At 40.1% G+C, this 17,305-nt stretch overlaps 1 protein-coding gene across 4 annotated transcripts in view; it reads left to right on the forward strand.

Annotated features, from left to right (window-relative positions):
• The window catches only part of DIP2B (disco interacting protein 2 homolog B), a 67,951-nt gene extending 52,316 nt beyond the window's left edge, over positions 1-15,635 (forward strand). For all 4 annotated transcript variants that reach the window (XM_068663291.1, XM_068663292.1, XM_068663294.1 and 1 more), the window contains 17 exons: positions 532-646; positions 1,595-1,796; positions 2,424-2,533; positions 2,674-2,754; positions 3,312-3,435; positions 4,488-4,609; positions 5,058-5,169; positions 5,822-5,931; positions 6,574-6,704; positions 7,288-7,456; positions 8,509-8,679; positions 9,171-9,232; positions 9,361-9,418; positions 9,974-10,048; positions 10,657-10,834; positions 11,019-11,142; positions 11,662-15,635. In XM_068663291.1, the coding sequence (XP_068519392.1) occupies positions 532-646; positions 1,595-1,796; positions 2,424-2,533; positions 2,674-2,754; positions 3,312-3,435; positions 4,488-4,609; positions 5,058-5,169; positions 5,822-5,931; positions 6,574-6,704; positions 7,288-7,456; positions 8,509-8,679; positions 9,171-9,232; positions 9,361-9,418; positions 9,974-10,048; positions 10,657-10,834; positions 11,019-11,142; positions 11,662-11,914 (2,197 nt within the window). In that variant the 3' untranslated portion in view covers positions 11,915-15,635. The remainder of the gene's footprint in view (positions 1-531; positions 647-1,594; positions 1,797-2,423; positions 2,534-2,673; positions 2,755-3,311; positions 3,436-4,487; positions 4,610-5,057; positions 5,170-5,821; positions 5,932-6,573; positions 6,705-7,287; positions 7,457-8,508; positions 8,680-9,170; positions 9,233-9,360; positions 9,419-9,973; positions 10,049-10,656; positions 10,835-11,018; positions 11,143-11,661) is intronic.
• The last annotated feature ends 1,670 nt before the right edge of the window (positions 15,636-17,305 follow it).

Consider the following 17,305-nt stretch of genomic DNA (forward strand, 5'->3'; position numbering starts at 1 on the left):
ACTGCAAAGTTTATTTCTCTGTCTCTGTAGAATTTAGTTTTAAGTCTCTGTAGTAGCTGGCTACTGGCTGATGCTCTGCAGCATGGATGAGTGTCATTAATTTTCAAAGGTCCTTAATTTTATTTACCAGTTGTGGATATAACTTTCTAGATCATCGAGAAGATTTAGAGCTCATATCTCTAAGACTTGACAGAAGGATTTAAGCCTCCATCACATAGAAAATGTTAAAGGTTTATTTTGCATTGGTGATTTACCACAGGACTGTGATAGCAGGATGAGAGTTCAGGGGCCTTTGCTATGTAGGAATTTCATCAGAAGGTGGAATTAATCCTTTATTCCACAAAGTATTTCCTTTATGACTCAGTTTAACTGTCTAATGTTTTTTCTGTGTATTTGCCCCATGGTTGTGGTGTCGTTTTGTTGTTGGTCATTTGTTTTTTACGAGCTTTGTCTTTAATCTGTTTCTCTGGTTGCCTACGCCAAGGAGCAAATTTGACATTCCTGCCTATACTTCTCTCCCATTGTCCCTAGGATTGCTGTATTCTCAGTATCCGTCTTCTATGATGAGAGGATTGTGGTGGTTGCAGAGCAGAGGCCAGATGCATCTGAAGAGGACAGTTTTCAGTGGATGAGTCGAGTGCTGCAGGTAAGCCCAGTTATACAGGTGGATGAGGTGAGTTTGTGCAGCGTGTGGGCAGATCAGAGGCCACCAGCGTGCTACAGATGGAGAGAGCATAGGCTCATGATCCCTCTTGGCACAAGGTATTTTTACAAGGTTGCAAGCTGGGTACATCTGCTGTGTACAAGCTGTTCTGTTATGTCCTGAAGGTCCTGGGAAAGCTTCCGCAACACAGAATAGCGTAAGCTCTGACAAAGTGATTGGCATTATGCTAGCAAGGAGACTGTGCAGAGAAACACAATTGCCTCTCGAGGCTGCAAATGAGATCCAGTGCTCAAACGTAGCAATTCTGCTTTTAGGATTACGTTGTGCTGGTGTTCAAAGTTAGGCTTTAAAGTTGCCCTTTTCTTTGAGATGTGTTTTCAGCAGGGAGACGGTGAACAGAGAATGGTTAAAACAGCTGAACAAGCATAGTCCTAAGAAAGTAAAATGAGTTGCAAACGCTTGCTTTGAGAGCTGCATGCACGCATGCTGTGAAGTATGCAAACTGGGAAGAGAAGTCAGGGAAGTACCTGGTGATGTGAATAATGTATTAGTTGCCTGAATGCTGAGGCGAGGCGGACAAAAAGGAACAGTGATGGCACAGAGGAGACAGATGGATGAAATCCTAAGATGAAAATCATATGATTCATCAAGCAACTGTGTATATTTTGAGAGTTTAGTCATGAAAGATTTAAAAATGGATTTCATGTATACAGAATGGACTATAAAGGAAGAGATGCTAACAAGCACTTAACTCTTACCATAGGGCTTGCTAATGTTACACAGGGCAGATGGAATGACAGTGACAGTCTCACTCCTTCAGCACTTTACAATGTAGGGATTTGTCTTGTGGTATGTCAGCGAAGCCAGGAACACTAGACCATTTCCAGTAATACCAACGATTCAAGCGACAACCATCTTTCCTTCCTCTAGGCAATTGACAGCATTCACCAAGTGGGTGTATATTGCCTTGCTCTTGTGCCAGCTAATACATTGCCAAAAACTCCATTGGGAGGGATCCATATCTCGCAAACTAAACAGCACTTTCTGGAGGGCTCTCTGCATCCATGCAACATCCTCATGTGCCCGCACACGTGTGTGACGAATTTGCCAAAACCCAGGCAGAAACAACCAGGTAACATTTTGTTTAACATTAGTAAACTGAAGTTTACCACCTCAGACCTAGGAAGCTGTTTTTTTGTGTTATGACCTATGGCTAGGGCAGGTTTGATGCTTCTCTTAGTGTCGATCAGGAATTTTGATTCCTGCCTCTGGGAACATTGGGGTTGTCTCTGCTGATGAGGAGGAGAATAGCAATGCCTTCTGAACTGTATAAGTGAGATTTCATTACCTCTCTTCTCATCTGTGCCAAGGAGCAGTGAGAATCTTTGAACACCAAAGATTCCACAGAGAATCTTTGCACCTTTTGCTCTTCAACTGTTCACAGTTCTAGGCCAGCTCCTTATCATTTGCATTAGAAATCCTGATTCTGGCAGTGCATCCCAGACCTAGAGCCTCCTCTACAAAGCAGCACTTTTTCTTTTGTGTTAATTCCTTTTTTGGGGTAGAAGAAACTCAGTCTGCCTCGTAACAGAGTGACTTACCTTTTGGTCATACATGAGTCACTGTGAGGCCTCCCATCCTGTCAGCTTTTGCTTGTTTTAAACATTACCCTGCTGCAGATAATTTGGAAAGGCACCGCTGATAGCATGTGGGTGTGTTCCTGTGTTCTGATTCTTCTGTGGCTGTTCTTTACCAACAGGTGTTGGCCCTGCCTCTGTGATGGTGGGGAACCTGGTCGCTGGAAAGCGTATTGCTCAAGCCTCTGGGAGAGATCTTGGTCAATTAGAAGACAACGATTTAGTTAAAAAGGTAGATCGGTATTTGTTGCAACTAAAGGGTGGGAAAAGAGTTTGCCCTACAGCTGACTGCAGAGCAGCAATATGAAGCAGACTTAAGTATTGCCTGTGAAATAGAAGCACTAGTGTTTAATTACCACCTCTTTGTTTCAGCACCAGTTCCTGACAGAGGTATTACAGTGGAGAGCTCAAGCAACTCCTGACCACCCGCTCTTCCTTCTATTAAATGCCAAGGTACAGTCAGTTTTTCTGAAGGTCCACAGCATGCTGTTCAGCCCAAATTTGAGACTGTTTAAGATCTTTGCTCACTGTAATGTCCTCTACTTAGCCTCTGTGTCAGATATTGCCCTAGGATTTGTAACTTAAAATTTGCACCTCTGAACCTGTAGGCCATTGTCATCTTAATGACCATAATGGTTCAATGCTTCATTTTAAAACTGAACGTGTTTGTAGGTCTCACTGGTTCCTGTATGATTTAATGGTGTATCCCTGTTGAGTATATTCTGGCAAGGTTCTGGTGCAAGAAGACCTGAACTGACTCCCTGGAAGGTAGAATTTTCTAGAGCAGATCTAACTCTGTTTCTATCTTTTTGATATCGTAGTGGATAAAGAGCTCAATGAATGGCAGCAGTGCATAGGTATCAATAACTAGTAGCTATAGACTGAGGGTAGTAAGCAAGGTTGTCGGGTTGTTCTTTTGGTTTTCTTTGTTTTCTGTCTTTGGTTCCAGCAACTGGTTTACTGCCACGTTGTGCCAGCCCTTGTTTAAAACATTTTTGTCTCCTTTCAAGGGAACCACTGTGTGCACAGCCACCTGCCTTCAGTTGCACAAAAAGGCTGAGAGAATTGCATCAGTTCTGTGTGACAAAGGACATCTCAATGCAGGAGACAATGTGGTGCTTCTTTATCCTCCTGGTAAGCAAGTTTTAATAAGAGCTGCGTCCCACTGTGGAAATGCTACGTGGTGTTTCTTTGAAATCTCACTGAGATCTGGAAATATAGGAGAGATCGTTGAAGCAGCAGTACCTTAGGGACTACATAACTTGCTGATCTAGTTTTGACTCCACAGAGAGCTGTCCTAATGTCTTTCAGTTGCAGTATCAGGACTCAAACTTCGATTCTCTAGAGTTTTGGAAGAGCTGATTTGTACCTTCTCACTCCTGGAGAGATGCTGTGAGCTCTTGCTGTCTCCTTTTGTTCTAAGAACAAAAGCTTTAAAAACTTCTGTGGTTATCAAAGAACCTCTGGTATGATCTGCTCACTTCAAGGTTATTAGAAACGTGTGACCACGCTGCATGTGCTGGAGAAATTGATTAATTAGTCTCCCTACCAGAGGCTCCTCAGCTCCTGGACTGTTCAGGTCTCGTTTGCCTGAAGTCACGCCAGTCAGCAGCTCTTCCTTCAGGGAAAGCATGTAGTTTGCTTCTGGTACAGAGTGGTGCCATCACCTTCAGCCATGTGGAAAACAGGCGCTTCCTCCAAGACTTTTAGGTGCCTCTTCTACAGCAGGAGGCTGGGGGCTGGGGGCAGCGCAGTCTGCTGTGGCCAGCAGCACACGGCTTTATCACTCGGCGTGTGTAAGATGCTCACTGCTACCAAGAGGTGCTCTTTGGTGTTTGTACTTTCACTGCCAGAGAACTGTGTTTTGTCGTGACCTTGGAGTCATTTAACAGCTGGGACGTTCTTTTCTTGAAAGATGAATATTTTTTGCAGTCTTCTCTGCTTTCCCAGCCCCTTATCCCAAGCTTCTTAGCTTCCTTGTCACGCTGGCCTCAGTGTTTGGACTGCTTATGTCACACATCTGTGCTGTGGGAGTGACTAGCCTGTGTTCCTTTTTCTAATGAAAATTTTAACTGATGCTCAGAGAACAAGTACTCGGGGAAAGGCTGGCGTCACCAGGAAGGGCTGGTGTCACCAGGGTGTCCATCCACCAGCGCTGCATGCTACAGCCTGTTGTGTCCTTGCAGGCATTGAGCTCATCACCGCGTTCTATGGCTGTTTGTATGCTGGCTGCATCCCCGTGACCGTGAGACCACCTCATGCTCAGAGCCTCACTGCTACTCTGCCCACTGTGCGAATGATCGTGGAAGTGAGTAACGGGGCCGTCGCTGAGAGCGAGGCTCAAGCACTCTTCTTTCAGCCTCTCAGATTTGAACGGGTAACATGGCTGTCCAAACTCCCGGGCTGTTTAAATGACAGCACTGATGCTCCTTACTGGTGCAAATCCTGCTATTAGTTACTTCACAAGTTTGGTAACCAGAAAAGGATGTCTCTGCATTATAGCCATGGGGAGGAAGCTAAATTTGGGCTTTGTAATGTTTTACCTGGGCTAAAGGTCCTGCCATGCTTATTTGCATTTTAATCTGCATTTGGGGTTTTAGTGAAGGAAGTGTTGAAAATTAATGCAAGTCTGCTTGGGGAAACTGGCTACAGATGGTAAAATATATTCCCTGAATATCAAGTCTTGCAATGACAGTGTCTGCGGGATGTGCTTTTTGTCTTTTTTTTTTTTTTTAAGCAAATGTCTATCTTTTTAGGTCAGTAAAGCTGCCTGTATTCTCACAACCCAGACCTTAATGAGACTACTGAAATCCAGAGAGGCAGCTGCTGCTGTAGATGTGAAAACCTGGCCAACCATCATCGACACAGGTGTGGTCCATGGACTTAGAAGACTTTTTCAAGTTCTGTGTAGGGATTACCAAAGGGAAACACTGCCCCTCACTGTAGATGTTAACCAGATGGCTCATACGATTTTGTTTGAATACTTAGAAACCGTCCAAGATATAAGATACCTGACCTTGTTTGCTCATCTCTCTTCTGCATTTTTTGAGATATAAATGGAACATAATTTTATGGAAAAATCATGTTGCAGACAACAGTAATTCCCTTATGACAGCTTCTCATGTCATGGTCAACTTACCTTGTCTCCTTGTCTAGCACTAGAGAGTGAGCAACTCAGATAACATAATAAGCAGGCTATGTTTTTGCATTAATTGTGTCTCTTATTATGTAGTCATGTTCCATCCTTTGGCCTTGGAGGTTAAGAAAATAAAAGTAAAAGCATGTATTTAATGTTTTAAACACACAGAAGAGTTGGTTGGTCTCTTCTCCCTTTTTCTGAGAATGAATAACTTGCTACATGAGAACTTTGGCAAAAGTCTTCTCATGTACTAGTCTATCTGTTTTGGAAAGAGAATTAATTGAAAGCTTTGTGGTCCACCTCAGCCTGTTTGAAAGTTCTCCTTTCAAATACCAGTTGAGTATTTAAAAAATCAAATCTGTTTGTTCCTTTCTTGCACAGATGACTTGCCCAGGAAGCGGCTGTCTCAGATCTATAAACCACCTACGTCTGAAATGTTAGCATATCTAGATTTTAGTGTTTCCACAACAGGCATGCTTACAGGAGTAAAGGTACAGTAAAATGGTTTTAGAAGATGGGTTTTTTGGAGTCTTGCCTTTGCCTGATAATCTGAACCACCTGTCCTGCATACCTCCACCAAAACTGGCTTTTGTAGATTAAATAAAGACCTCACTTTTCTTCCAATAAAGCTATGGTTTTGCTGCACAGAATGCAGTATGACTGCAGGCTGAAGAATTAGTTCTGCTGTGCTGGAAGACAGGTCTCTACAGGGAGTATCAGGAATTCTGCTACTGCCTCCCGCTGGAGAGTAGCCTGTTAGGAGAGCAGTGAGGGATGTGAGTAGGAGAGCAGTGAACTTTGGCTTTCCGCTGCTGCACCAAAAGCAGGATAAGAATGCAGTTGATTGAGAAGATATGATGAGACTAAAACAAAAAGAAAGCCTTAGACTGGCATTAATGATCAGCTGGGGTCTGAGATACCTAAAGCTTTTAAGCAGTAGCTATTGGTATCGTTGTTTCTGGTTTACCGTGGCTCAGAGAGTTTTGCAGTGCTCTTCATCTGCTATGGGAGGTAAGAAGAAATACAGTTATTGAGAAGTGCTGTCAAGGCAAACCTCTCATTATCTGTCTTGATGAAGTCCTCTTTTGATGTTCTGGAATTTCAGCACAGTTTCTCTGTCTTTGCTGTTGCAGATGTCCCACGCAGCAGTGAGTGGCCTTTGCAGGGCAATCAAGCTTCAGTGCGAGCTCTACTCCTCGCGGCAGATTGCAATTTGTCTCGACCCCTATTGTGGATTAGGTTTTGTGCTCTGGTGCCTTTGCAGGTATGACCTTTGAGTGGAAAAGGGTGAAGATTAACTCGGCTGGTTTTAAGTGGGAAATGACAGTCCCCGTCTCTAGCTGGTGTAATTACAGACAGATATGTTGACATTACCAGAATGACTAATTTACAGTAAGAGGAGAATTTCTCTGTGAGCTGACAATGATATGTTCCCTTTTCCTGCAGATTAGCAAGTTGTTATCCTATCTTGATTATGCATATTTGTGCTGCTGAATATTACTGGCTCCAGAATGTTTCTCTTGCCTTTCTTCCTTGATTATATGTTGCAGTAAGGGAATTTTCTTTCTGTAAACTGTGTGGTTGAGCCAGTTCTCTTCCTTCACTCTGACAATGTGTGTGCATGCTTGTGTGTGTATAAATTGTTATTCTTGTAAACTAAGTTGTATTTATAATTCAGTGTTGCTACCGAATGTGGGCATTGTAGCTATTATCAATTTGCCTCTGATCAGGGACCAAAAGCAGGCTGTGGGACCTAGCAGGAATGTGAGATGAAAATACAGTAAATATTAATTTAAGGATAACTACTTGCTGCAGAACAATATTCTCTTCTTTGATGTTCTTCACAGTGTGTATTCTGGACACCAGTCAATTTTAATTCCTCCTATGGAGCTGGAATCCAATCTTTTTCTCTGGTTATCTACTGTCAGCCAGTATAAAATAAGGGACACTTTCTGTTCCTATTCAGTCATGGAACTGTGCACAAAGGGACTTGGAAACCAAGTTGAAATGTTAAAGGTAAGAAATGCTTGCTAAATGTTATGTTACATAAAGTAATTAAACTGTTGTTGTAAAGCAAAGCGATACCATTGTTAAACACAACAGTACCGTGATGCACAAGTCCCCAGTCTACAGCTTGCTCAAAAAGCAAAAGCAGCAAAAGAAATGTTTGGAGCCTCAGGAAATTAAAAGGATTGAAATAGAGTAAGGTGGATGTGTTGCAGTGTAGGTAGCACATTACCAGCGAGTGTCAGAGACTGCTGGGCAAACCCTAAGGAGAGGATGCCAGCAGCAAAATGCTATGCAGAGGAATTGGTTATATAACAGTCTGCAGTGAAGGCTCAGACCAGCACATGATGTAAAGCACACACGTTAAATGCTTGGCTAAATAAAGGTGTTTTCTCTTGAGAGATGAGAAGAAGGAGAAAAAAAAAAAAAAGCTATGTAAAAGGCTTGAGGTGGCTTTTTGCATGGGTTTACTGAAATAATTTGTGTACTCCGTTTACAAGGTTAAGGATTGGTCTTGTCCTGTTGGTTGCATAGAGTCCTGAAGGTCCTTACCTTGTCGAGTGTCACCAGGCACACAGAATAATGCACAGGTTTGAACAGCTGGCTAGTGCAGTTCAGTGCCCTCGTGATCATGTCTAGAAGGAATAAGGGATTCTGGTCTAAGTTTTGTTGAAGACTTGGTGCAGCCTCAGTAAATGACTTTGCAGCCTCACTTGGTTTGGTTTCCATGTATATAAATAAGGAATGACAGATGTAATCTTATCTGAAAGGCACTGCAGAAGCACATGATGCTACACTATCTCTCAAAAGAAGGAGCAGTGTTGATGATTTTGTTTTAGCGGTATTTCTAGGCTCTAGTCAGACACATTTTATAACTACACATAGGAGCTGAAGAGAGGAAATGAACACAAGAGCAGAGTTTTTCTTGCATTTATAGAGTGATTTCTTTGGGATCTAAAGGATAAAAAGCAAATACCACTTTTTAGGTCCTGGAGCAGTGTGGCAGAGGTAATTAACACATACAGTCCTGTGCACTCATTTGTGTCTGCACTCTTTTCCAGTCACGAGGAATTAATCTGTCCTGTGTCCGGACGTGCGTGGTAGTTGCAGAAGAACGACCACGAGTTTCTCTCACTCATTCCTTCTCAAAACTCTTCAAAGACATTGGCCTGTCATCTCGTGCTGTAAGCACCACCTTTGGATCAAGAGTCAATGTTGCTATCTGTTTACAGGTAATGCAAGTGCTTTCTAGTGCATATATTGTCACTGGCATCAGATTTCCAGATTCCATTGTATTCTGAATTGGTAAACTTCCTCATCTGCACATGCTCCTGTGCTATCTTAGCATAGCCCCATGTCTGCTTTGTAAAGAACAGCAAGCACAAGGTTTAAGCAGCTTTTGTTTTCAGCTGCATCAGAAATATTCAAAACTACTGAAACATGGCATTAGAGGACTGTTTAGTTCCATGTAAACAGTAACTAGTTGCCCCAGAGCTGAGAGCTGAAAGTGCTTGGGCTGTTTTCGCCCTCAAGATGCATCTCACACTGTTGTTATGCTTAGCATAGAGAGAAATAGGCTGCATTTACTGACATGTTTCCTTGAGTGCAACTGCAAAGGTAGGGAAAAGCAGATATGAATTCTGCTGTATGAAGTTGCTGGAATGTTTGAGCTCAGGCAGAGCTTGCATAAAATATATATATTTTTTTAATATTTACTCTTTAGGGAACCTCTGGGCCTGATCCCACCACGGTGTATGTAGATCTGAAATCCTTGAGACATGACAGGTACAGTAAGTTTAAGTAAACTTACCAATAACTCATCTATATAAAATGTTGTAATGGTACTTAGCTATCAAGCCTCTCAGTAGATTTCAGCTCTTTTCTTTTCCTGACAATGTTTTCTCTGATTTCAGAGTACGTCTGGTGGAAAGGGGAGCTCCTCAAAGCCTGCTGCTTTCAGAATCTGGGAAGGTAACTTCATGTTTTTACCTAGTGGCATGGCACACAGCACCTGATGACCATGCAGCACTTTTTATGCCCTTCATGATGTTGATGTGTAGCTAGGAAAAGTGGTCTTGTGGCTCTTCCAGACGGTTATTTTGGTTTATAATGAGCATGAAACTATTTGGATATTACTATTTTACAGTAAATGAATCATATCAAAAGTGTTGTCCACTGTATCCTTGAAATCAGGTTCCATTTGGGGTTTTACTGTAGCTCTTACTGCCTTCTTTAAATGAATTAGCAGAAGATGTTTGCAATAATTTTTAACACTGAAGTCTTCAAAATCAAAGTTTAGCAAAATCTGCAGGCCTATAATGCCTTTCCTGCGTGGCTCTGCAGATGTGAAATACTTCCATACTGTTGTAGTACCTGGAGTGTACATGCCCTAGCGTGTTTTTACATGTTTGTAATTTCCATGGGTGAACTCATGCCTTTGTGGAGGTAACTGAACAGCCTTTGTATTGTGGTTATGTGTGAAGGGGATTCTAATACTGATTGCATATTCCTTTTTGTGACCTTTAGATTTTACCTGGAGTCAAAGTAGTCATTGTTAATCCTGAGACAAAAGGACCTCTTGGAGATTCTCATCTTGGAGAGGTAAGCACAGATTTTACTTTTCGGATAGCTTCTCCTGTTGTCTGTTTCTTGATCTATATTCTCTCTTTTTAATTACGTAAGTTGCTGGTGAGTAGCAATACTTGTAGGCCTTTTTTTGTTGAATTATTGCTGGAGCATTCAGATTTAGGGGATGTTATTTTAGTGTTAAGTTTAAAGAAAAAGAAAACCTGCCAGAAATGAAGGCTTCTTCAATTCTAAATCTTACATGACTGGCTTCCAAATAGATCGAAGTTACATTTTGCTCTCCTTATCTGAATCACACACCAGTATATTTAATCTGTGTTGACAGATTGCCATCAATTGTTGGACTCACATGTTATAAAAATCCAGGAATTTGTAAAAATTACTCAGACCTCAGTTTACAGTCATTAGGAGAGAGGATCTGCAAGATGCATTTTTGATATCCTATAGGATATTTGGGGGTTTGAGCTAAATGCAAAATATTTTTGGACCTGGAAAATCTTGTATATCTTTCTACCTAACTGTAACCTCCTCATTACAGTTTATTATCTGCTTTATTTAAATACTCAAAACATGCACTGTTGTTGTAGCGTGTAGATCTGACAGTTTTTCCACTTCTAATACAGATTTGGGTAAATAGTCCACACACAGCCAGTGGCTACTATACCATCTATGACAATGAAACCCTTCAAGCCGATCATTTCAACACTCGTCTGAGCTTTGGTGATGCTGCTCAGACCCTTTGGGCTCGGACTGGATACCTTGGTTTTGTTCGTCGGACAGAGCTTACAGCTGCCAGTGGAGGTACGGCAGAAATTAGTCTTTGTCTTTCACGTGGAGAGTTTTCTTTCACAGGGTGTAACAAATGAGTCCTGATCCATGTGTTGGGGTACAGGAGACCCTTGGTTGTAACCAAAATCCATTTATTGGCTGCCGTTTTCTGTTTTCATAGTATGCGTACATTTCATTTCCCATTTCTCCTCCCCAGAGCGCCATGATGCACTGTATGTTGTTGGAGCACTGGATGAAACTCTGGAACTGAGGGGATTGCGTTACCATCCAATTGATATTGAGACTTCAGTATCTCGAACGCACAGAAGCATTGCTGAATGGTAAAACAGCAGTGAAAAATGAATTTAGCCTAACCTAGATGGAATGTAGCAATTTTTATCCAAAGATGCAGGATTTAATGGGTGGAGTGGGGTGGCCAGAAGGCAAAGACAGACCCTTACTTTGTGTTACCATCAGCAAGTTGCGTTATCTTCATATCCATCTCTTTTCCCTTCCATAGATCAGAATAATACTGGGCTGAGTCTGTGAATCTCTTCTCACAAGCCTTAATTCGAAATAGAAATTACTGTTTCCTGCTTTGTGGTTTAAAGAACCATTCATATGTGAGCTAGTGAAAGGCAACATTTAGTTCATTTGTCAAACCTGGTAGTACTGAGATGTGCTTGAACTGATCTTTCATACGTTGGGACTGGGTCTTGGAGTTAGGTTGTTTTGAAATACAATGTAAAGCCAGGTGGTAAACTTTGTCTTGGGATAAAAAAAAATATATAAAACTTTGGATCTTTGTGAAAATAACTGGATTTTCTGGATTTGTTCTTTTTTTTTCTTTTTAACTACAGTGCTGTGTTCACATGGACCAACTTGCTTGTGGTTGTTGTGGAGCTGTGTGGCTGTGAACAAGAAGCCCTGGATTTAGTCCCTCTAGTTACAAATGTGGTCCTGGAAGAACATTATCTAATTGTGGGAGTGGTGGTGGTAGTTGATCCTGGAGTTATTCCTATCAATTCCAGAGGAGAGAAACAACGAATGCATCTCCGTGACAGTTTTCTAGCGGATCAGTTAGACCCCATATATGTAGCTTATAACATGTAACATGTATGGGGGAAGTGATGCTCAGAAACTTTGCAGGACCACCGAACGACAAAGGGTGGCTATAGAAATGAAGCTGGTGAAAATTACTAATACTTGATATAAAGTTTGAGATTGCTGCCATATTCCCTTCATCTCATCCTGTGGTATTAAGATCACATTAACTACCAGTGGACAAAAGGAAATGTGGTAGACAATGGAAAACATTTGTAACAGTTTACTGAAATATTAGCTTTATTAGAAAATGCAAAGTTGACAAGCGTGTGAACTGCAAAATTCCTAAGGCCTTTACTGTAGTGTTACTTTTTTCATCCGTTGTACATATTTGTATTTTTATCTAATACTGTTTTAGGATTCTCTAAGGGGAGGGTTTATTTAGTTAAGATAATAAACTATTACGAGGAGGGTCATCAGAGTTCAGCAATTCCCTACTATATAAAATGTACTTTGCATCTGTACTGTAGCTATTCATTCCATGGGATCACACAACTTATTTAAAATTGTGCCATGACCAAATCAATAACTTACGGAATCTAAGAGTTACTTATTCATATAGATATTTCTTGAATTAAAAAAAAAAAAAGCCTATATTTTAAATATGTAAATATTATTATACATAATTCACTTAGATAGAAAATTAACTTGGATAATGATGACAGCTGAAGGTAGACATTTTTAAGGACAAGTAACTTTTGTGGTCCTTAGCATAATTACATTTGGTTAGACAAATAATGTGAGATACACAAATCTTACACCAGTTTTCTTATTTTAGTACGTAGTCTTTTATTGCTGGCCAGAAGTGTGTCATAGCATGTAGAAATCTATGATTTGAAGGCACATCTCTATAAATGAGGCTGAAATATTTAAACAGTAACATGCAATCTGGCAGAAATCGCAGTGCTAAGTCCAAAATGCTTAACTGAAATGATGCAAAGTTACAGCCTCGGCCTCCACCCTCTGAAACCTCATGTTTAAAGGAAAAAAAAAATCCTATAGGTCAACACACAGTTAAATTCACTGTTTGTGCAATTCAGTCATTATTCCATTCAATTCCCTCTAGGTATAGCAAGAAGCATTGTAGATAGACTTCACTGTAAAATGGGAGACAACAACCCAGAGTTCTTCAAAACATTCCCTAGAATCAATTAGGAATTTCTGGGTTTGGGGCTGAATGCAATTTTTCTTTTACAGGAGGAGGCACAAAAATGAAATGGAGTAATTCTGGTAAATGATTGTTAAATAACTTCATGAAAATGAATATTCCAAACTCCAAAATACTTGGTTTTCACATTAGTAACTGTAAAGAAGCAGAAGCCCTAGAGTAGTGGGAACAGGCTCTTGCTGTTAGTAAGGGATTGCACTCTGGGCTAATGGAGAGACAGTGTTTAAGTTTTGACTCATAATTACCTTTCTTTCTTGTGATTCTTAATAATCTTTTAAATTCCTATGGATGTTAAGAAAATATGACTTTGGAAGCAACGAGAGCTGATACCAGATAGCGCAGCAGGGTTTTTTTTTGAGTCAAATATGGTATACAGTGTAAATAAACTTGTTATTAAAATGCTCCACATTACCTCATTCAAAATTTGTAGGCAGTTTTTAAAAGGTTTGTAGTATGAACTCTGAAGATCCTGTGGCAGTTGTCAGAGCAGAACACAGTGTATCTGTAAGCAAATCCCAGTTTTGTACTTGAAAAACTCCTGATGCATTCTGTTAGCTCTGACTGAGGTCAGGAGTGTTAAAATTTAGATGGGAAGTTCTGAATATTTTTGAAAAATATGTGGTGGGGAAATAGATTTAGAAACTGCAAGTTGTTACGGCAAGTCTCAATTTGAGTTCTTTGCAAAGGCTTCACTTTACAGGTGCATATTTTTGAATGACTTCTTTTTCCTGATCTGCCACTGTGATTAAGACAACATCACAGGTGAAATTGTCGTGGTATTGTGCTGCAGCATAGATGTGACAGGTTTTCTGTTATTGGTGTCTAGTTTCTTATTATGTGTGTCCTAAGCTACCTGCACATGAAGTTTTTTGTATATCTAGTTTTAACAAATTGGCCACGAAGTAAGGAAGGTGACAAGTGTAACTGTGATTAATACAGTTGGTACTGCAACTACTTATTTAGGGTGCAGAACGCACTGAAGTTGTTACTCGTTTTCAGCCACCAAAGTGGGAGAATCTCCTTGTTCTGTTATGCACCACTTTTTAATTTTTCTTGCACAGCAAAGTGACTTGCAGTACAGCCTTCACTTTGTTGTTGCACATTTCAGGAAAAAAAAAAAGATGGCCTTGACGTTTTCTTACTGAAATTAAAGCTTTATCTAAATTCTTTCAACAATTACCACATTTGTCCATCAAAAATGATTTTTTTTTTAATTCTAAGATTGTATTTTATTTTTAGTTACCATTTTTTCAGAAATAAGAAGTGGATGTATTCATTTGATCAGACTTCCAGTATGTGGCAGACTGACTCTGAAATGGAATTTTTAAATGGCACACTTGATTTCCTCCCATTTTTTATACGGCTAGGTATCTGCTAGTTTCTTATGCTTAGCAAGTTTACTCATGCTGTTAATCTTTGCTTTGGTATATTACATTTCTCTGTTAGAGAACTAAATTTACAGTCCTGTCCTTAGAATGAGACAACATTCTATGTTTGATTGCCAGTAAGTGACATATAGAAGCTGGCCAGTTCTGATTTCATTGAATGCTTTTGTCTATGTTTGGCGCAGTGTACAGCAGTGTATTGGAGAAGTAGTACTATGGAGCTGTGAATCTGGAAACCCTGATTTCTAACTCCAGCTCTGCTAATGACTTGCCACAAGGCCTTCAACAGGTCATTTCACTCCTTCAGTTTCTTCATCTGTAGATGAGGATATTATCTAATCCTTACAACATCCCTGTGAGGTAACTAACTGTACAGCACTAAGTGCTAAGTATTTTTCATTGCTAGCCTCTTTGAGGTCAGGGTCAGTTTGTTCTTCCAAACTGATAAATGATTATTTGGTTGTCTTGGAGGGCTGTCAAGAGATGTGACCATTTCACTTCAAAGTGCTTGCTTGGTGTCATTCCATATGAGAACAAAATGAAATATTAACTTCACAAAATTTTCAGGGCGACTGAAGGTTCTGATGTTGCATGTTCAGGTTCAGACTTGGGCTCTTCTCCATAACTGCTGAAACAAGTGTTGAGTCCCAAGAAGCAGATTCTCCATGCCCATTTGACTTGGCAGCTTATCTAGTTGCAGAGGACAAATTATTTCGTGTCGTTGTCCATCAGATTCCAAGCTAACAGCTGCAATGAAACTTAATCTAGGATTTTTTTTTTTTACCACTTGGAACTAAAATATTTTGTATGTCTTATTGTTTATGAATATTCCCTAAGCAAAGTATGTGGGTACAGGTAATTTCAAGTCCTGTTTTGTTAACATTTGCACTGCATTTCTGATTTAAATAAATGTAATTAAGATGTGTCGTACTAACTGTCTTTAAAAGGTTGTAAAAACGATAAATTTTAGCCCTAAATGCAATTTTCTTTAATTTCTGTCAACCTATTTACCATTGTCAAATTCAGACTACAGCATTATGTAATTATGTATAAAGTTTTTATTTATTTAAAATTAGATTAGATATACATTTTTAAATTTAACATCTGGCTGGACAGTGTTCCATTAACGCATTGATTGTGTTTCCTTTGTCTTGTGTTAATAAATATTGATGCCTGATTGTTTGCTTAGTTCTTTATCTGCTGCTTCCCTGAAGGATTTTGTAAGAAGCAAAACATTGGTTAGTATTTATCATGGTGAAAGGGAGAACCTCTAAGTATTTTTGCAAGTACATTTCATCAAATGTATATAGAAATGTATGAGACCTGAGCCCGTGAAGAGCTGAGCTCCCTGCACTTCACTTCCATGGCAGGACGTGGAGTTTTTTGTATCTGCAGTAGGAGGCTGTTACAGCTTTTGAAATCGGCATTATAACTGAGATCACTCTTTGAGGAGGAACTAGATGCAATTTTGAGCATGGCCTACCTATATTTAATATTTTACTGTAGTATTAAATATTCCTTATTTAATTTCTGGTTAAGATTCAGGTTCGGTATGTATCAGTTTGAACTGGATTCAGTGAGAGATTTATAGTCTCTTAAACCTCTGCAAATCCCAACAAGATTTGAGGTTTGTATTGATCTGATGGGACAAACTTTGGTGGCATTTGAGTTTTAACGTTTGATAGTCTCTGATGTCAAAAACTAACCGTGGAGTTTTTATGAAGACTTATTTTAAATACTCATAGATATTAAGATATAGTTTAGTACCAGAGAGGATGTAATCAAGATTATAATCTAACACCAGCTACTGCCTCTGTATATTAATGGCTATATGTTTTTGAGTAAGAATATACATAAACACATTATTTACTACAAATGATGAGTGGCAATTTTACCATGGTTTCTTCTGAGCACATTTCACTTTCATTAAATTTTACCTGTATTTTAAAATTACTTGATATTGGGAAAACCTCTTAATAAATAAATGGAAAGGGGGGGGGGGGGGGGGGATACTTTGAATTGTTATATTAATCAAGGAAGTTGAAAAAGCCAATAAATCTTGCCTTTTTGTAAATACACATAGATTTGAGTGACCACACTTCTTGGGTGTTTGAAGATTCCTTTTTCAATTGTCACAACTCCGGCTCAGGCACGTTCTGTGCTAACTTCATATACCATGGCTTGTTTTCTTTGGCCTGGTATTTTCTCTGGGATAAACTCCACAGTTGCATCAGGATGCACTGTACCAAAGCAACTTAGAATAATTGGGAAACTGGTGTTAAGTTTTGCTTGATGGCCTTCCCCTGCAACTCAGGAGAGGGGTAAGGACATCACTGCTCCCACAGCCATGGTGACCTGAGCCTGGAAGCTGAATTCCCCAGGCTTTTCCATGGCCTCCACTGACTCGGTTCAGATGATCGGGTAAGACTTCCAGATGTTGCAGTCCTTGGCAACCCTCTCTGATAATGAGCTTATTTACAGCTGCCTTCATGTTCCAGTAAAGCTTTAATCAAAACCCTTTTTAAATATTTACAGCTTGTGCTAGAACAACTGTTATGAAATGTTAAAATCACGGGAAAGACTACTGGTGGTGATGACCAAGTTTACATTTCCTTTACAAAAATCGCTGTATTTCCCTACTGCGCTGCAAAAAGTGATCTTTGTGAGCAGAGTGTGTGGACTTTAGTGCTGCTTTTACAATTCTCCTTGAGGAAAAAGTCACCGAACCCACCATGGGGGGTACAGGAAGGGTATAGCCAAAACACTCCCTGCACCCTTTCTGCTCGACCTTTGTTTAGTGTAAAGCAATTAACGTGCCATGCCTGAAATTCCTGAATTCCTTTGCAG

Source organism: Anas acuta, chromosome 29 (assembly GCF_963932015.1).
Source record: "Anas acuta chromosome 29, bAnaAcu1.1, whole genome shotgun sequence".
In the NCBI taxonomy this organism is placed as follows: domain Eukaryota; kingdom Metazoa; phylum Chordata; class Aves; order Anseriformes; family Anatidae; genus Anas; species Anas acuta.